The sequence below is a fragment of the Protobothrops mucrosquamatus genome, unplaced genomic scaffold (assembly GCF_001527695.2).
Source record: "Protobothrops mucrosquamatus isolate PMUCROS unplaced genomic scaffold, P.Mucros_1.0 scaffold1490, whole genome shotgun sequence".
Taxonomy (NCBI): domain Eukaryota; kingdom Metazoa; phylum Chordata; class Lepidosauria; order Squamata; family Viperidae; genus Protobothrops; species Protobothrops mucrosquamatus.
In genome coordinates this window covers 114,295-135,698 of record NW_015387665.1, presented here as the reverse complement: position 1 = coordinate 135,698, position 21,404 = coordinate 114,295, and the positions used below count along the sequence as shown (strand labels likewise).

Genomic DNA, 21,404 nt, shown 5'->3' with positions numbered 1-21,404 from the left:
CGGGAAACCCCCAGATCCTGCCTTCTATGCCTGCTGTCAACTACTCCTAATAAAGGTTCCTTTTGCGATGAATCTGTTCCAAGAGTTCTGCTTTCTTAGGAAGTGGTTTTGAAGCGGGTCCTTACAGTTTATCTTCTGAAGTGTTGGCTATTCCTGCCAGTTTAGTGTCATCTGCACATTTGATGAGTTCCCCTTCTGTTCTATTGACAAGGTAGACCACAACCTACTCCTTGGCAAACTAGGAAAAGATGGGATAGGCAACATCACCACTAGATGGATCTGTAGCTGGCTAACAAACCATACTCAATGAATAGTCCTCAATGGCACTACATCCACATGGAGAGAAGTAAGCAGTGGGGTACCACAAGGTTCCGTCTTAAGCCCAGTACTCTTCAACATCTTCATCAATGATTTAGATGAGAGAATAGAAGGGGGAACTCATCAATTTGCTGACACCAAACTGGCAGGAGTAGCCAACACCCCAGAAGACAAACTCAGGATCCAAAAAGATCTTGACCAACTTGAACAATGGGTTCTATCCAAAAAAATGAGTTTCAATGAGGAGAAAAACAAAGTCTTACATTTAGGCAGGAAATACCAAAGGCACAAATACAGATTAGGCAAGACCTGGCTTAAAAACAGTAACTGTGAGAGGGACCTTGGAGTCCTAGTGGACGATCACTTGACCATGAGCCAGCAGTGTGCAGCAGCAACCAAAAAGCTAATACAATCCTGAGTTATATAAACAGAGGCATAGAATCAAAATCACTTGAAGTATTAGTACCGCTTTATAAAATCCTAGTAAGACCACACCTGGAATACTGCAGCAAATTTTGGTCACTGTATCACAAAAAAGATGTTGAGAGTCTGGAAAAAAAATCAGAGAAGAGCAACTAAGATAATCAAAGGCATGGAGACTAAAACGTATGAAGAATGGCTGCAGGACTTGGGTTTGGCTAAGCTAAAGAAAAGAAGAAATAGGGGAGACATGATAGCAGTATTCCAGTATCTGAGGGACTGCCACAAGGAAGAGGGAGTCATATTGTTCACCAGAGCATCAGAGGGAAGGATGAGAACCATTGGTTGGAAACTGATCAAAGAGAGAAGCAACCTGGAATTAAGTAGAAACTTCCTGACAGTGAGGACAATCAACCAGTGGAATAGCTTGCCTCCAGAAATCATGGCGCTCCATCACTGGACATTTTTAAGAAGAGACTAGACAATCACCTGTCAGAGATGGTATAGGTCAGACATGTCAAACACAAGGCCCGGGGGCCGGATGCGGCCCGCGAAGTGGTTTCATGTGGCCCACGAAGCCATTCTGGAAACAGTGAGGGAACGGCCCCCTCTGCCTTGGCCCTGGCCCTGGCCCAGGCTGGCCGGGAGCCAATGTACAATTTTGTGGTGGCCATCTATGCTGAAATGCATTCAGTCTTAGCTCCACAAGGCCGTCTGGAAACAGTGAGGAACCAGCCTTTGCTACGTCGGGCCCACCCCCTGGGTGCATGCTGGGGAGGTGTCACTTTTTGTGAGGAATGAAGAAATGCACCATCGCCTGGAAGTGGCCAGCAAATGGTCCTCGCCTACTTCACCTATCCATCTTGATGGGCTTCGGGGGAGGGGTTTTGGCAGGCAGCGGGGCACTCTCCTCACAGCGCCAAGAGCTGAGCCAGGTGGTGCGAATCTGCTGAGAAGTGCAATGCTACCTAGCCCCCAGTCTGCCCAGTTTCAGCAGGCAGCAAGGTGCAAAGCTGATGAGCTTCGCACCTCCCGGCTCAATCTCTCGGCACTGTGAGGAGAGTGCTCCGCTGTCTGCTGAGACCAGGCAGGCTGGAGGCTGAGCGGCATTGTGCAGGTAATGTTGACTCTCACACTGCTCATGGCATCCCCTCTCCCAGAGCCCACCAAGCCAGATATGTGAAGTAGGTGAGGGCCATGTGCTGGCTACTTCCAGGTGATGGTGCATTTCTTTATTCCTCACAAAGGGTGATACCTCCGCAGCTGCGTTTCTTGCCTGTTTTTCTCCCTCCCTTATCTCAAATATTTTCTCACCACTCTGTACTTAGGAAGGAAGGAAGGAAAGAAGGAAAGAAGGAGAGGGAGGGTCTGAGGGAAGTCCTACCTTAGTCCTGCCCTGCTGCCCTTTCACCATCCCCTTGCCCCCTCCTCCTGGTCTATCCTGGGGTCTCTCATCCTATTGCTAAGGAAGCTTTGGATACAAAGCTGGACCTACTCCCATGGAGAGGGAATGGGCCTCCCTCTGACTTTGCCCTCGTACCCATCATGAGCAACCTGGCTAAGGAGAGCAAGAACAGCAGCAGCAGCCTTGAGGAGGAGATAAGTGCAGCTGGGCGTCCCCTTGGGGAAGTGGGGCTGGGCTTGGTGCCGCGGGTGCTCGAGGGCCAGGCTGGGCATTTGACCTCTTCTGCCCAGGGCTCCGGGCTGCCCACACCACTATCCAGCCCCCCCGCATGATCTGAGAGGAACAGTGAGGCTCCTCCAGTGGACTATGCCTTGGCACTTGCCCTTCTGCCAGAGACCCTCAGATCTGTCTCACTCCTGCCCAGGCCCCCACAGGCACCCTTGATGCGAACGATGCAGAGTTGGCCATGCCCATCCAGTATGCTACACCCACTCCATCCAGGCTGCACCCACCCTGGCCACACCCACCCATCCCCCCAAGGCCAACTGCAATGCTGATGCGGCCCTCAATGAAATTGAGTTTGACACCCCTGGTATAGGTTCTCCTGTTTGAGCAGGGGGTTGGATTAGAAGACCTCCAAGGTACCTTCCAGCTCTATCCTATCCTATCCTATCCTATCCTATCCTATCCTATCCTATCCTATCCTATCCTATCCTATCCTATCCTATCCTATCCTATTCTATTCTATTCTATTCTATTCTATTCCACCTCCTCGTCTTTACCTGGGCAAGCTCAATAGGGCAAGAGAATGTAAGCACATCTTTCTAGCAGGACAGGACAAGAATGATTCATTATGTACTATGTATGTACAGTATGTTACTGGTTTTTAACCAAAATACATGTATTCCACAGATTAATGACAATTCTGCATTTAAATGGTGAATGAATTCTTGTTGTATCTGGGTAAAATGTATATTACCAGGCTATGAATCTAATAGCAGACAGATTTTAAAACAGCTGAACTGCTTGCTCCCATTGTTAAAATGCTCCTGCTAATAATTCTGCTTTCATGTACTGGAATGCTTGTTATAGCTTAAAATGATTGGTAAAGCTTATTCAGATTCATTATGCTATTAAATAAAAATATAAAAATCCAAGTTACCTCAGTCTCTGTTCTTAATAGCTACATTCATGCTTTGGGTGTCAAAGATTTCAAACTCCTCTTTTGTGCAGATCAAGCCTTTATCTCTAATTAGGGATTCATACAGCAATTTAAAATGTCACTTGGCCCAGATGTGCACACTGGATGCTGCAATAATGATAGATATTTGAGATAGTATCCAAAAACTGTTTAGGACAAAATACCACACAAACAAATTATCCTTTGTGTATAGCAACCTAAAACCTTGCAAGCTGAGAGAAGAAGTTGTGTACTCCTTGCATATTTTATGAATGCACCAGGCCATGCTGAACTCTCTTTGTGCGTGAGAGAGAGGGGGAGGGGGGGGAGAGGCATTGAATCTTGGCCTGGACTAATCCCTGAAGTTTCCTTGGCAAGATTTTTCTGAAGTATTTTGCCATTGCCTCTTTCCTAGGGTTGACAGACCCAAAATCACCCAGATGGCGTCCCTAAGGTGGGACTAGAACTGTCTTGATATCTACCTTGTGCCTTAACTACTTCAGCAAACTGGCTTTCTGTGCTTAACTACCAGTCCTAGAATAAGTCTCAATGGTCACCTCTAAGAAAATGTTTAGGAGTTTGTCATGCCTTCCTGACCATAGCTGCCTCCATCTACATCTTAAGATTTCAGAATGTAATGCCTGGATCATTCTTTTGCCAAAAATATTCTTTTTATATTAACCATAGCTGGATCTGAGTACACTAAAGTTACTAAAAGAATTGAAGAAGAACCACAGATTATCGAAACAGAAATAAAGAAAATTCATCTGGAAGGTCAGTCATACAATAAATGGAATTATTCTTATAAATATTATCCTTATGACATTAATTATCTATATGGAGGTAGTTGTGGTGAAAGCTAAAGAAAACAGTATTTTTGACAAGATTGCTGGTTAAAATGATAAATAATGTCTTTAACTTCCCTATGTCTTCATCTACTCCAAAATGAGAGGCTCTAGAAATTATTTTATTGTGTGTGTGTGTGTGCGTGTGTGTGTACTATAGCTATACTGATGTGTATGGTACAATAATTTATTTAGGAATGATACAAAGCATTATTTCCCATTTTATTTTTTGCATAGTATGGATTACGGTAAATCTTTTAAATCTGGATGAAATAAAAAGCTTAAATCTTTGTCTTGTTGAAATGTTGACTCAATAGTAGTTTTACATCAACATTTTAGCACTGTTGACAGAATCTAGAGAACTAATAATCACTGCCAGGTGCCTAACTAAGGGTGAGGGTGGTTATATGTTCCTTAAGTAGCAAATTTCTGTGCAAAATATTGTATACAATAGATTTCAGCTTCTCTTTTTATGTATTGGCCTAGAGCTCCCTGTTGTGCTATGTGTTACCAAATACAGAATGTAGATGTGGATGTGTTACATGATTAAATGTTGCTTGAACTTTTCCCCTTATACTGTAGAGTCAGAAAATTGAACTTTTCAACCTATATTATTATTTTCAAATGTTTACAATAAAGGATATTGGTTTCAACATTTTTTAGACATCCCAGTAAGAAAAGTACAATCATCTAGAAAGACACAAGGTATGAAATGGTTTCTTACATTAACATGTTCTAACTATGCTTAACTAAAATGTTTAAATGTATTCTAATTAAAAAATGGTGGCGAGATTCTTTATGTGAACCACTATATACCATATTACATAATATATATAATATTAAATATTTAGAGAGAAATTTGTTAAATCAATTTACATAAAATATGAACTTGGATTATACTAGTTTATGCATATAATATGATAGAATGAAACAATAAACCACTGAAGAAAGAGTTAACAATTCTGAATCCCATAATCTTTTCTCACTAATGGATATTGAAGGAAGAATACCTACTTTTGAACTCGTGCATATACTAGCTGTTTATGTGAATTATTATTTTTGTTATAAGCATGTTTTTATTTTAAGCAATAATAATCATAATGTATTATATTTTTATGAATATTTAACTAAAAACAATAAATAAAATAACCTTATCTGACTTATTTTTGGATTAACAGGATCAGTACAGAGAAGAACAAGGGTTGTCCGTCCTGGCACAAGAAGACAGAATCCACAGAAAGAGAACTGAAAAAGCTTCAAACAATTTAAACAATTTTTTAAAAATTAACAAGGGAAATCATTTATTAATTCATGTTGTTTGTATTAGGAATTGGGTATAGTACTGTTTAATAAAATCTCATAAAATTTTACATGTTAGAAGAAATAAATTTAGAAGTTATCTGTTTTCTATGAATAACTGATTAGAGTAGGTGTTCTGAAAGTATGCAAACACAGATAAGCTCCATTGATTTTGATGGATCTTATTTCTGAGCCATTGTATTAAATAACCTGAATAGAATATATATATATGTATCTCCATTATATTGTTTATGTACAGAAGACAACTATAACATTTCTGAAACATTTGCCTTAAAAATAAAAACAACCTTATTTGAATAATTACTTCTGTTGGGAAGTAATATATAATATAGAATTCAGTTGAAAATGTTTATCTATAATACTATGCTATTAATCATTATTAACATGGGATTGTTTGTAAATTGTCATTTTTAATAACTATCTTATTTGCTTATTCTTGCATAGTTTTATATTACAAGAAGCCTTGTAAATGAAATAACCAAATTTAGTCAAGGTGCCTTAATTCAGGTTTTCCTTTATATTTCTTGTTTGAGATTTTTTTTCAATATCTGTGTGTGAATTACAATTTTTAGTAATAAATTTTTTATGAGAGAAAAGACATGAGATTTTCTGGATGGCCGAGGATGGGGGTTGGGAGAAATGTTATTTTTTTTATTCCTTATATATGGTTTCAAGCTGTGTCTCTAGAAAGTCTAGGATTCTGCAGTGAGATTAGAAACAGGCAACTACATACAAAAAGGCACAATACTTCAAGAAGCACTCTCAGACAAAAGGACAATGACACAGAGACCCAGGAAGGCAGAGAGAAGCAGCATTGCAAGAACTTGCCCTGGAGAATGTGCTAGGATCCTCTGCAGCTCATGAAGTCCTCTGGGAGTGTCACTAAGCTACTTTATCTATGTATTTTATTTGTTTCTTGCTTTTCCATTTAGCCAGGACAGTTTAACATATTGTTAAATTGTTGAAGTACCAACCCCCTCTCACCTTTTTTTGTTTAGCAGGTATACACATCCATCATGCTATTACTTTCTGGTGCAAGCAACCTTACAAAGAGTGCAAAAATGAATTAGTAGAAAGCAAAGGATATTAAAGTCAGGTCATGAAAATAAATTAACTACATATAGTTTACATCAAACCATTCACTGTCCATTTCTATATCTTTTTTATTTTTATAAATCATTCTTGTTTCTAATATATTCATACTTCATACATTCCATTTTGTTTTTTGTACCTCTGTTTTTGAGAATTTTAACAATTCTATCTAGCCACAAATTTCGCAGTCTTCCCCTTTCTCTTCATATATTTCTTCTTCAAATTGATGCTCAATCAATCAATCAATCAATCAATCAATCAGAATAGAGTTGGAAGGGACCTTGGAGGTCTTCTAGTCCCACTTCCTGCTCAAGCAGGAGACCCTATACCATTTCTCAGTGCTTTTTTTCTAAAAAAAAAAAAAAAGGTGCCGGAACTCACACATGTCATACAACCCGCCTTACCTGCCCTACAAGGTTCCATCCAAAAAAGGTGCCGGAACTCCGTTCTGAGCGTTCTATGAGGAAAAAAAGCCCTGCCATTTCAGATAAGTGGCTATCCAGTCTTTTCTTTAAAACCTCCAGTGATGAAGCACCCACAACTTCTGAAGGCAAGCTGTTCCACTGGTTAATTGTCCTCACTGTTAGGAAGTTTCTCCTTAATTCCAGGTTGCTTCTCTCCTTGAGTAGTTTCCATCCATTGTTTCTTTCTGGTGCTTTGGAAAATAAATTGACCCCCTTTTCTATGTGGCAGCCCCTCAAATACCTGAAAACTGCTATCATGTCTCTCCTAGTCCTTTTTTTCTCTAGCCTGGCCATACCAATTCTTACAACCATTCTTCATGTTATTTCTTCAGGCCCTTAATCATCTTAGTTGCTCTTCTCTGCACTTTTTCCAAAGTCTCAAAATCTTTTTTGTAATATGGTGACCAAAACTGGATTCAGTATTCCAGATGTGGTCTTACTAAGGTTTTATAAAGCAGTACTAATACTTCATGTGTTTTTGATTCTATGCCTCTGTTTATACAACCAAGGATTGTATTAGCTTTTTTGGCTGCTGCCGCACACTGCTGACTCATGTTTAAGTTATCATCCACTAGGACTCCAAGGTCCCTCTCACAGTTACTGTTTTTGAGCCAGGTTTCACCTAATCTGTACTTGTACTTTTGGTTTTTCCTGCCTAGGTGTAAAACCTTGCTTTTCTCCACATTAAGTTTCATGTTGGTGGATAGGGCCCATTGTTCAAGTCTGTCAAGATCTTTTTGGATCCTGAACTTGTCATCTGCAAATTTAATGAGTTCCCCTTCTATTCCCTCATCTAAATCATTTATGAAGATATTGAAGGGCCCAAAACGGAACCCTCACCCCACTGCTTACTTCTCTCCATGTAGATGTAGTACCATTAAGGACTACTCATTGAGTACTGTTTGTCTGCTAGTTACTGGTGGTGTTGCTGTCTTTCCCACATTTTTCTAATTTACCAAGAAGTAGGTTGTGGTCTATTTTGTCAAATGCTTGCTGAAATCTAAATATACTATGTTCAGAGCATTTTGCTGGTCTACTAATTTAGTCACTCTATCAAAGAATGAAATCAGATTGGTTTAGCATGATCTGTTTTTAACAAACCTGTGCTGGCTACTAGTTATAAGCTTATTTGTTTCTAGATGTTCACAGATCTATTTTTTGATTATTTTTTCTAGTATCTTCCCAGGTATTGATGTTAGGCTGATGGGTCTGTAGTTTCCTGGGTCTGTTTTTTTTCTTCTTCCTTTTTTGAGGATGGGAACTACATCAGCTCTTTTCCAATCCTCTGGTAGTTCCTCGATGCTCCCAAAATTTTCAAAGATATGGTGCAATGGTTCTGAGATAACATCTGCCAAGTTCCTTCAGAACTCTGGGATGTAATCCATCAGGTCATGGTGATTTGATAAAGGGCCACATTTTATGTAACCTTTGGGTTCTGACTGTACATGGTCAGAACCCCAAAACTGCATATATATTTTGAAATATGAAATGTATTGTTTTAATGTAAGGATCTCAATAGGCTGTCCTTTTAAGGTGTGGTCCAAGATATTGATCTCTTTCTTACTCAACTGATATTCAAAGATATGCAATGTCCTGTCTCTGGGGCTGACCAACTATGGTTGTTTATATCATATACATTGGGGTTTAATTTTTAACTATTATGTATCAACTCAACAAATGTGAATAGTTGTATGCAACTCAGAACCAGTCAGTTGATTGGAGAAGCTCATAAGTGAATCTACCCATCTAGTCATCTAGAACAGAGTTCCCCAACCTTTCTGACTTGGCAGTCCAGAAGGAAAGGGAGCAGCAGGGAAATGTGCACGCATGCGGGCTGCATACGCATGCGCAAATGGGCGCAAGCACAACAGCAGCGCTAGCGTGCACGCAAATGGGGCGTGGGTGCCCATGGCATGCACGCTGCCACGCATGCACATGCACAAACAGGCCTCCACCCCCGTGACACTGGCGGCGATGCTAGCATCCCCACATATGTGCAAATGGGGCCACTAGTGCCCGCATGGCAGTGCAGGGCTTGCCAGCTATTCCTGGGGCCCAGTGGTGTATAGGCCACGGACCAGTACTGGGCTGCGGACCATAGGTTGGGGATCCCTGATCTAGAATTTTGTAATCTAAATCTGGGCCTCACACTTGACTTACTTTTACCCTACTGAGTTCTTTCTTTTATAGTCAATCAACTTTCAATCTTCATTCTTTATCCTATTTTTTGTTGCTTTACCTCAGACACATCTGTTCCCACTTGCATTGAAGTAGGCAAGATCAAGATCAAAAACAGGCATGCAGGAATTTTTATTATAGTAAGACAGAATAACAGAGCCTATTCAAGTTTCTCTCAGCCCATCTTATACTAAATAAAAACAAGGTAGATTTATTTTGATTTTTTCCCCTCATGCTTTCCTCTTTCTCAGGACTCAGTGATCTTTTTCTCTAAGTCTCACCATAAAGGGTCAACTTATTCCTTCCCTATTCCCATGATCTGTTCTATATTCCTTCATACCACTTCTCAGAGTCATTGCCTCCATTTGTGCATGAAGACAGACTAGACAATTTGTCAAGGGCAATGAACCCAGATTCATTTTCCCCAAATTTACTTGCTGATGGGCCTTGGCAACTTACCAAGATCACCAGAAGTGTTTGGCAGGGAGGAATTAGTTGGAGCTGAAAACGCCCTTTTCTTTCTCTTGCACACTAACCACCATCAAAGCTCTAACTCTGTAGACTTAGTGTTTGCGGTATTTGATAGTTGCAGCAAGACATGGGGATGGGAATTTCAGATAGTAGTGGCAGACAGGTTGAGGTACATGAACATTTCTTGTCCTCTTCCATGGCCTATTTGATTCGAGGTAACCCTTCCAGTGAATAAGATATTTTAAGCATCCCTTCATGTCTCCAGAATCCAGAAAACATTTATCTTATTCATACACCAGGGGATGTGGTGAGTGGGAAGGGGTGTGTGTGAAATCAGGAACTAAACACAAAGGACAGAATATCACAAGTGAGGAATGACCAATGAAATACCAACTTCAACTTCATTAAAGCAGAGAACTGTAGATGGAAGGCCACTGCATTAAATTGATGTGTAACTGAGAAAGGGCCAATAAATTTTGAATCCAGCTTCTTGAATGGGTGGAAGAAAGGTACAAATCTAGTGGAAAGCAACACTAAATTCCTCCTCTCAGTTTTGATATGACTATTTGCATCTGTGGCATACCTGTACACAGCATTGGCCAGATCTATTCCTTGTTTAAGAGGAGCTGAGCAGCTGTCTCCTGGTGAAAGTGAAAAGCTGAAGGAACAGTAAAGGCAGGAGCCTTGGAGAGCAAGATGTGAGGATCATAGCTGTAAATCATATGAAAGGAGAACATGCTGATAGAATAATGCAATGAGTTATTCTATTGAAATCCTGCAAAAGACAATAATTTAGTCCAATTGTCCAGCTGGTAAGAAACACAGCAGTGTAAATATTGCTCAAGTAATATATCCATCTCTGATTGTTCATTCAGTGCCAGATGATGAGAGAATGACAGATAACTATGATTGTCCGGTAATTGGAAAATGGCTTTCTAAAACTTGGATGTAATTTGAGAGAGACAGTGTGAGATTACATGACTGACCAAGTGCTGTACTGAGAAATGTGGTCTAGAAAAAGCCGAGCAGTCTCCTGAGCTGATGGTAGTTTCATGCGAGGAAATAAAATGAGCCATATTGCTAAATAAATTCATTACCATTAAAATGGTCTTCAAGACTTGTGCAGTTGGAAGATCAGAAATAAATAAAATCAGAAATAAAATCCAGGGAAAATATGTTCCAGAAACAAGTAAAATTAGTTTTACTTCCATCTTCTTTTGTCCAGATACAAACATTTCAGTTAAAATTTTATCTCATGGGGATCACTCATGGCCAGCAAGTGCACTGTGGCCATTTTAATAGATGCTCATGATTAGAAATTTCTTACAATATTAGGATCACTTTCAAAAGCAGCCTGCTACTTTTTCTTTTGGGATATCCTCAACCATTTAGTATGTCACTTAGGAAATAAACTGAAGGATCTTTAAAACATATTCATTGTAGGAGGAGAGATGTTTTACTCAATGGTAGCAAAAAATTCAGAAATCTGGTAGTACCTTTCCAAATTAACAATATTAAAAGAAATGAACTTTCATGAGCTGCAATCACGTTTTTTAAATGGGAAGACACAATTATATTATTTATTTATATAATAGATTTAAAGGTTGACTCCAAAGTGACTGGGTAGCTTATGTTTTTAAAGAGAAAAAACATATTAGACAAAATAAACCATGTGTCTGGACAAGATAAACTCCATGTACTATAAAAAGCATATGTGGTTGGGTCTCAAAAGCCAACTGACTCCAAGGCCTGAGAGAATAACCAAATTTTAAAGACTTCCAGAATATCCGGGTATGAGCCACATGGATTTCTGTTATAAGGGATGGTTTTGAAATCTCCCTTCAAGTATTACAGATGGTGTCAGTTGCATTTGTAGTTGAATTAAAGCACCTCTCAGTGGTAAATTTGAAGTTGTCAACAATGGAAATAGAATTTTTTGATTAAAGGAATCCATGGTGACACCTTGAGGTCTACCAAAGCAGGTCTGCTTGAACTGCACGATCAATAACCCACTTCTTATGATTTCCAGTGGGTACCGCCTCTACAGAGAGCCTGTACATTTGAAATTGCTGATGAGCAGCTCTGACTAAGGGACAGGTGAACTTGCATTTGATTGAGTTTTAGCTCCCCTAAAAGAAGATATATGCCCCAACTTAAACCAGCAATTAATTTTTAGATAAGTTGTTGCTCTTACAGACCTTACCCCCATTTCCACCCCAAAAAATGAAGGCTTTCAAGATTTTATTCTGAGGATAAAAATTCCATGGGGAAAATCTTCTCTGTGGTGGTTCCCCCCTTTCAGAATAGCTTGTCCCTATTTACCACCTCCTCTTTACCACATTTTTGGAAAGGCAAAATATCATGCTAACTCAATGCTGGGACATTATATTACTGTAATTGATTTTGTTTTCAGTTTTCTGACACTGATATCCTAAGCCACTCAGAGTCTCTGGAAATGAGGCAGTGTATAAACCAGTGGTGGCGAACCTATGGCACGTGTGCCAGAGGCGGCACTCAGAGCCCTCTCTGTGGGCATGCGCGCCATGCCTCAGAGATGGCAACCGTTCCTCTTCAACCAACCGCCCGCTTAACCTTCCTGAGGTCCCACGTGGCCGGATGCATCCCAGCCCAGCTGGTTTCCCTTCCCCCCCCGTCCCATCCCTCCTGGCCTCGCATGCTCTCCTTTTCCCGGGCATGACCCACTGCATTGCCTCCTCAGCTGTCAGCCGGCCATCCAGCTCAGAGGCGGCTTCTCTGAACTGCTGGCCATGGGCTGCAGAGCCCCAGAGTGCGCTGGTTGAGGGGCCGGCAGACAGTGGCTGCTGACAGACACTGTCGGCCCCCATGCGCTCACTGGCCTCTGTATGTGGGGACCGATGTTGTCAGGCAGCAGCCGCCCTGGCCCCTGCCTCACCTTGCCCTGCGACAATGGCACCCCCGCCCTGCCTCACCTTGCCTCGCCTCACCCTGCAGGATGAGCCTCCTGCCCACTGCCCCACCTGCCAGAGACCCCCTGGATCTCCCCCAACCCTGCCAGGCCCCCACAGGCATCCCTCCCCACAAGCAACATCGAGGTGACCACGCCCACCTTGGCCACACCCACCCAGTCTGCCATGACCACCACAGCCACGCCTACCCAGTGGGCCATGCCCACCTGGCACCCGGCGATACATAAGTGGGTTTTGGGTTGCAGTTTGGGCACTTGGTCTCTAAAAGGTTCGCCATCACTGGTATAAACTGTAGCAATGAACAAGTAAATACATTTATGTATGTTTTCAAGGCAAATGTGTGTGACAAAGATTGATTCCAACTGGACTGAATTCATGTGTGGTTTTAGGAAGCACTCTTTTTCAGAACGATGACTTTATGCCCTGTAAATGGTCCTTGGCATTTCAATGTTATATGTGAATGTCAACTGCGTATTCTGCCTTGGAGGTCTCTTTCCTCATAGCAGTAGCTATTTTCACCCTCAGAAGTTTTAACCTTGTAAAACTTGCTGTTGGTGAAGGTTTTCTTTTCCCCCCCACTTTTAAAATAAATGCTGCAGCAACTTAAAACAGTATTTAAAGACTAGGGCTATGGTGGCGAACTTATGGCATGTGTGCCACATGCGGCATGCAGAGCTGTCTCTGGTGGCACACACGCCATTGCTGGGCCAAGCTGCTCCTTCCTCCTCTCCGTGCATACACAGCTTCCGCACATGTGCAGCTCTCTGTGCATGCGCAGTCTGGGAATAAGCAAGAGGCTATAAAAGGAGCAACTTTTGGAGCAGACAGCGAGTGAACGAGCAAGCACGAGCCAACAGCGGTAAGTTTCAGAGGCTGGCCACGCAGGGGAGGAGGAGGACATGGGATGGCGGAGGCAGCAATGGTGGTGGCAGCAGTGAAAGGCGAGGGGGCGGGGGGGGTGGCCTACCTGCTTAAGCTGCCTTGCCTCAGCCTCGTGGGACTACGTCGGTGGCAGCGGCGGTGAAAGGCACGGAGGGGGGGCGGCCTGGCTGGTTAAGGTGCCTTGCCTCGGCCTTGTGGGGCTATGCTGGCAGCGAAAGGTGGTGAAAGGTGGCAAAAGGTGTGGAGGGGTGGTGGCCTGCCTGGTTAAGCTGCCTTGCCATGGCCTCATGGGGCTATGGTGGCAGCGAAAGGTGGCGAAAGGCATGGAGGGGGAGTGGTCTGCCTGGTTAAGCTCCCTTGCCTCGGCCTCGTGGGGCTACGGTGGCAACGAAAAACAGTGAAAGGTGCAGAGGGTAAGGGCGGGGCAGCCTACCTGCGATGACGGCTTCCCTGCTCCGGGGTCCTCTCCTTTTGTGGCCTCCACCCAGCAGCCAGCACGCTGCCAAGCCGAAGCCAGGGACAATGGCTTCCCTGCTGTCGGCCAGTCTGTGATCCCACCTGCCAGGCAGGGAATCGGCAGATCGTCCCGCCACATGGCCCTATGCTGCCTGCTCTGGGGTCCTCTGCCTGGAGGCTCCCACCCCTCTCCCCTTCAGGTGTGTCGGATCGATCAGAGGAAAACTTCTGCAGCCATGAAGGTGGAAGGCAGGTTGCCACTGTGGCCATTCTTCTCTCCAGGTGTCCTAAGCGCAGCTGGTGCATTGCCCAGCTGAGGGCAGAGCCAGTGTCATCACAGTTGCTGCGCCTGAGGGTCGGCCTCTTTCCGCACCACCAGTTTCCCTCCCCAACATGTGGGCTGGGTACCCGAGAGGCAGCAGCTCCACATGCGTCCCCATGAGCAAGTGCGCCCATGTCCTGCCAGGCGTGTGGAGCCGTGGCAGTTGCTTGCCTGTATTCTTCTGCCACAGATGACATGGCTCCACTTGTCTGGCAGGGCAGGGGCGTGCTTGCGCTTGGGGATGCACGTGGGGCTACTGCCTCACTTTACGTGCCATGCCAGGGCTATGCTGGACTGGGCTGGGTGCGGAGCCTCCTTGCCGCTTCTTCCCCCATGGACATCCCACCTACCACTCATTCTGAGGCAGCTGCCACCGTCCCACACTCTCCAGCCTATCACTGGCCAGCCGGGCACACTGGGATGCCTCCCTTTGGGCTCCCTTGGCCTCTCCCCACCTCCAGGCTGGGGCTGGTCAGATTCCCCCTGTGAGCAGTGCTGCGGCCATTCCCAGCCAGCCCTCCTCCTCCATCCTCCTGCTCCTTCTACGGGTGGACCGTGGCTTACCAAGCAGCGCCTCTCCCCGCATGCGTCCTCAGGTGGAGAAGCCGGGCAGCCATGACTCTCGCTCCCCTCTGGCCTCCATCTGCCTGAGGCCCGAGCTTGGCGCACCCAGCTGGCCGGCAACGTGCTGCCGAGCGCGGGACGGCAGCAGCTGCCCTGGGACAAGGGGTAGGCAGAGTGGGTGCTCCCGATGTCCACAGGGGAAGAAGTGGCATGGAGGCTCCGCACACAATCCAGCCCAGCTCCAGCATGGCACGGAAAGTGAGGCAGCAGCCCCACGTGCATCCCCATGCGTGAGTGCACCCCCGCCTTGCCAGGCAAGCGGAGCAGCGGCATCTGTGGCAGAAGAGCGCAGGCAGGCAGCGGAAGGCACGAGGAGCCCAATCCCAGCACAGCCCCTCCCCACTCTCCTCCTCCCCGCTTTGGAAGAGCTATGGGGCTCAGGAGCCTCCACCCCCAGGGAAGAAAATCATTGCAAGACACTCTTCTGTTTTAACTTTTTTCCCTTGTTGCTTTTTGTTCGTTTTCATCCTGCTTTCATAAGACGCAGCATTTGGGAGGGGTTGTAGCTGCTCCATTCCCCCCAAGCCATCAGCTGAGCAAGACGCCCTCCTGCACACTGCCCCACCCACCAGAGACCCTCTGGCTCTCCCCAACCCTGTCCGGGCCCCACAAGCATCCCTCTCCAGGAGCAATAACGAGCTGGCTACACCCACCCTGGCCATGCCCACCCAGTCTGCCATGACCACTGTAGCCATGCCCACCCAGCATCCAGCAATACCTAAGTGGGTTTTGGGTTTCAGTTTGGGCACTCGGTCTCTAAAAGGTTTGCCACCACTGGACTAGGGGAACCAAGTAGGAGTCCAAGCTCTTTCCCATCCTCTGCATTTATAAACATGATGATAACTTGATGACGTGCTTATCTACCACCTGGCCTGTGCCCCATACAGCAATGGGGGAAACCGCAGCCTCCACAAGTGGGAGGCCAGCCATCTCTGCCAGTGCAACAGTGGAGGGGGGGGTCACAGCCCCTGAGTATGCAGCAGCTGATGGAGGTCTTACAACAACGTGGGGTGATGCAGATGCCAGGAGACTAGCAACCGGTGGGAAGACAGCAGCAGTAGTGGGGGTGGTCACCACCCCCAAATGTACAGCAACCGCTGAGGGGCCTGCATGTGATGGGGATCCAGCAACAACCCCCTCTGGGACCTCAGGGTGGCCTACAGGAACTATGGATGTCACAGCTCCCTGCAGACCAGCAGCAGGGGGGATGGAAACAGCCCCCACCCAGGCAGCAACCATTGGGAGACCTATGGCAGCTATGGATGTCACAGCCGCCGGCAATGCAGCAACAGCCCCTGAACATGCAGCCACTGGGGATGTGGCAGCTGCCAGGGGGGGCAGCAGCAGCCTGGGGCGCAACAACCACAGTGGGGAGGCCAGCAACCATTGATTGTACCACCTTTCAGAGCAACCTTCGATGGGGACCCAGAGAAGCTGATTTTTTTTCTCAACCAAGTGCGCTCTCATTTGAACTGCTGTGCCTATCTCTATCCAGACCCAGCCTCTATGGTCGATGTGATTGCGTCTTAGATGGAGAGGCATCTGAATGGCTGAACAATTTATATAACGAGCAAGGTCCCGAATTGAAGGACCCCCATTTCTTCCTCCTAGGACTGAGAGCAAGGTTCAAGGATCTATCCATTGCCCTCAAAGCAGAAGAACAAATCCATAAGATAAAGCAAGCTGGCAGGCCTGCACTGGAATACGTATGAGAGTTTCACAAGATAGCGGGTCAGATAGAGAGGTGGCCTGAGCAATCCCTAGTCCATCATTTCAGAGAGGGATTAGATGACCACCTCTCTCAGGCTTGTATCTATCGAGCAGTACCTGCTGCAAGAATGGTACCAGACAGCGGTAAGACTAGATGTTCAGCTCGCCTGCTATAAGAAGCCATGCCCACCTGAAGCCGAGTCGAGGCCAGAGCAACCCAAATGGCAGCCACCCCCTAAAAAAAAGCTCCAACTGCTGCAACTACTGAAAGTCCCAGGCCACCTGCAGACCCACTGATCAAGTGTTTCTGATGCGGACAGCAGGGACATCGAGCAGTGAACTGCCCAGTCCCCTACCCCCAACAACAGACCGGGACCAGCAGCGAGAAAGAAACCAGCCCAGCAGCCCACAAGAGAGAAATCCGACTGGATCGCACAGGAACCTGTTGCCCAAGTCACGTCCCCCTTGCAGGAGAATGTCGGGACTCAGGCTGTAGCCGCCGCCACTGTACCCACTTATGACAGTGACAACAAAGGAGAGAACGATCCAATGGTGATTCGACATGTCCCACCTTTCTCTCTACCTGCCAAACTCATAATCCCGAAGACGGGAGCACAGGTAGATTTAAAAGTGCTAGTCAATTCTGGATGCTCCCAGTGCGTTATTAGCTTACCATTTGCCATGATGATGGGTATACGAGCAAAGCTGCTCTCCAAACCCGTGAGATTTGAGCAAGCCAATGGCTCCCTGATGGGAGGGACTTTAGTCACGCAATTAACTGAGCCCCTACACTTAGAAATAGGTGAGCACTGGGAGTTCATTTGCTTCCTGGTAGCTCCAGAAATGACTGAGGCTGTGATCCTAGGATTAGCCTGGTTGGACAAATGGAAGCCATTTTTCTGGTGAGAGAAGGGAATGAGAACTGTGAGGATACCTTTAGGGCCCAAGCCCCCCATTGATTCAATGAATGTTACAGGAAACTTTAGCCCACCCAATGAGTGAGCGCACATGGCTGCCTCACCATAACCAGGTGAGCCATCATCCCCAGCGAGTACCAGGACTTAGGAGAGGCATTTAGTGAGAAAGAAAGCGATGCTCTGCCTCCCCACTGACCCAATGATTGCTCCATCAAACTGTTTCCGGGAGCCAAACTCCCATGCCCAAGAATGTATGCTATGTCCCCCCTTGAAATGGAGGAGATGCAGCGATACGTGGACAAAAACCTAGTGAGGGGATTCATTGAACGGGCCAAGTCTGCTGTGGGAGTCCCTGTGTTGTTTAAAGGAAAAAAAGATGGGTATCTTCATCTCTGTGTCAATTATAAAGGTTTCAACACGGTGAGTGTGGAAAATAAATACCCCTTCCCCCTCCTGAAGGAATAACCCACCTGGCTAAGGGGAATGTCTTCACTAAATTAAACCTGAGAGAGGCATATTACCGGGTGAGGATAAAGAAGGGAGATGAGTGGAAGACTGATTTCAACTGTCCCATGGAGAGCTATCAATTCAAAGTCATGCTATTTGGACTACAGGGGGCCCCAGCTGTATTCATGCAGCTGATTAATGAGGTCTTACATGATCATTTATACAAAGCGGTTCTGGGGTATCTTGATGACATCCTGATATACAGCATGAATATGACTGATCATGTAAAACTAGTGAGAGAAGTGTTAAAGAAACTATTGAATGCCAAACTTTACATCAAACTGTCAAAATGTGAGTTTCACCAGACCTGATTGGATTATCTTGGCTATAGAATTTCCAATGAGGGCATTGAAATGGATCCAGCCAAAGTGAAAACTGTAATTGAATGGCAGCCCCCAAAGACTCGCAAACAGCTCCAGAGCTTCCTAGGTTTCGCCAACTTCTACTGTCAATTCATCCCCTCCTTTGCCGAGATTGCCCTACCCCTTACGGAACTACTCAGGGAAAGGAGGAGTGAAGCCACGACCAGGCCAACCACTAGCATGGACTGTGAGCTGTCAAAATGCTTTTGAGAATTTAAAAAGACTATTTGTTGTTGAACCGGTCCTAAAGCACCCCTGCCCAGGGGAACCCTTTGTAATTTAACCGATGGCAGCAATGTGCTTGTTGGAGCTGTATTACTGCAAAAGAACCAAAGTGGGATCTTACAGCCCTGTGTCTACACCTCAAAAAAATTCACTGAGAGCGAGAGAGAAAAGGAGGCTTTCGCAATCCGATGGTCTCTATTAAACTGGAGACACTATCTAGAAGGGAGCAAGGTGCCTTTTGAAGTATGGACTGATCACAAAAATCTAGAAGCACTGAAAACTCCCCGCAAATTGTCCCCGAAACAAGTGCGATGGGCACAGTATTTTAACTGTTTTAACTTCACTCTAAAGTACATGCCAAGAGGGGAAAACTTCCTGGCTGATGCTCTATCCAGATTGACCCAGTACAAAAGTCAGTGTGAAGAGGTTAACGAGGCAATTATCTCCAATCCACAAACAGCTGCTCAACTCATGCCTCGTAGAGCCCTTAATCCTGATGAGCCTGGGGCAAAGAAAATAAAATAAGAGCTCCTCACCAATCAATGGTTCAAAGACAATCAAACCTCCCTAACTTGCAGGGATGGCTTGGCTTACAAGGGTGGAAAGTTATACTTGCTAGAAACCTTCTGTCTTAACACTCTCTGACATGGCCATGATGTAAAACAGGCTGGACATTTCAGGTATTTAAAAATCTACATCTCATCCACTGGCAATTCTGGTGGCCGGGATTAAAACAGGATGTGGAAAATTATGTCCGGAGTTGTGCTGTATATGCCACCATGAAAAGAATTCCATGGAAATCCTCTGGGTTATTGCAACCAGTGGCAGACCCTTCTCAACCATGGGAAGAAATTGCTATGGATTTTATAGTAGACCTATCTGAAAGTAGAGGAAATACAGTCATCTGGACTGTGGTAGATCTGTTTTCAAAGCAGGCTCACTTCATCGCCTGCAAAGGGCTCTTGTCTGCCTAACAACTGACTAAATTGTTCTTGAAACATATCTACCAGCTGCATGGCATCCCTCAAAGAATAATTTCGGACAGGGGGGCACAGTTCACAGCTAGGTTTTGGAGGAGCTTTCTTAAATTAATTGGATCATCTCAAGGATTATCATCTGCTTTTCATCCATCTACTAATGGAGCCATGGAATCCACTAACAAAATGGTGGAGCGATGTTATATTTCCTACCAACAAACCAACTGGACCGACCACCTCCCTTTCACAGAGGTGGCTTACAATAACTCTGTTTACAGCAGCACTGGCTCCATGCCTTTCAGAGTAGCTACAGAAAAAGAGTTCAGCCCAATATCTGAATACCCCCAGGCGCCCTCCACTTCTCAGACACTTGATCAATGGGTGAGGGGATGGAAAGAAGTTTGGAAAACCACAAAGACTGCTTTAAAAAAGACTTCCAAGACCTATAAAAAGCAGGCAGATAAAAAAAGAGCTCCTCAAAAAAACATTCCAAGTTGGGGAAAAAGTTTACCCAGTAAGAAATTAGGACCAAAATTCTTGGGGCCTTTTCCCATTGTAAAGATCATTAACCCGGTCACTGTAGAATTAAAACTCCCTAGATTTTTAGGGAGAGTTCACCTTGTCTTCCATTGCAGCCTGTTGAAACCTTTTAGAGGAGTGGTTCTCAACCTTCCTAATGCCGTGACCCTTTAATACAGTTCCTCATGTTGTGGTGACCCCCAACACCCCATCCAGCTGGCCGGGGAGGGGGGGCAGGAAGGCCGCTCCACCAGCTCCTCCCAGCCTGGTTGGAGAAGCGCCATTCCTCTCCCTCTTTCTCTCTTTCTTTCTCTCTTTCCTCTCTCTCTTTCTATCTTTCTCTCTTTCCTCTCTCTTTCTTTCTTCTCTTTCTCTTTCTCTTTCCTCTCTCTCTTCTCTCTCTCTTTCTCTTTCTCTCTCTCTTTCCTCCCTCTTTCTCTTTCTCTCTTTCCTCTCTCTTTTCCAGTTTCTCTCTTTCCTCTCTCTCTTTCTCTTTCCTCTTTCTCTCTTTCGTCTCTTTCTATTTCTCTTTCCTCTCTCTTCTCTTTCTCTCTCTTTCCTCTCTCTCTTCTCTCTCTCCCTCTTTCCTCTCTTTCCCTCTTTCTTCTCCCTGTTTCCTCTCTCTCTTTGTTTCTCTCTCTCTCTCTCTTTCCTCTCTTTTTCTCTTTCCTCTCTTTCTCTTTCTCTTTCTCTTTCCCCTCTCTCTTTCTCTCTCTTTCTCTGTTTCCTCCCTTTCTCTTTCTCTCTCTTTCCTCTCTCTTTCTCTTTCTCTTTCTCTCTCTCTTTCCTCTCTCTTTTCCTCTGTTTCTCTCTCTTTCCTCTCTCTCTTTCTCTCTCTCTCTTATGGCAGCATCGTCGGGGGTCCCTGCTGCCCCCTGCCCAGCCTCCGCTGCATTCTCAGCCGAACGGGTGGGGAGGGGGAGCAGGACGGGAGGCAGCGGCTCTGGCGGCGGTCACTGCTGCATCGTCAGGGGTCCCCACCGCCCCCGGTCCAGCTGCTGCCCCCACCGGGACTCTGTGCTGCCCGGCCTCATCCTCCATCCATCGATGGAGCCGCGGTGGGGGCTGGTGCCGCATGGCCCGCCAGCCCCTCCGTCAGCCCAGCTGCTCCCCCCAGGCACCCCTCTTCCTCTCTCCCGCCCGAGCCACCTTGGGAACAGCAGGAGAAAGGAGAGGAGAAGGGCGAGAAAACCGCTGCCGCTGCCCTAGCCGGGACTCCACACTGCCTGGCCTCGCCCTCCGCCCATCCAATGGAGCCGCGG

The 21,404-nt window shown here is 45.6% G+C and overlaps 1 protein-coding gene across 1 annotated transcript in view; it reads left to right on the top strand.

Annotated features, from left to right (window-relative positions):
• Positions 1 to 6,070, top strand: part of POSTN (periostin) — a gene marked incomplete in the record, with an annotated part of 124,634 nt that extends 118,564 nt beyond the window's left edge. The window contains 3 exon segments of the mRNA XM_015822188.1: positions 4,011 to 4,097; positions 4,832 to 4,873; positions 5,347 to 6,070. Of these exon segments, the coding sequence (XP_015677674.1) occupies positions 4,011 to 4,097; positions 4,832 to 4,873; positions 5,347 to 5,417 (200 nt within the window).
• Positions 6,071 to 21,404: the final 15,334 nt, after the last annotated feature.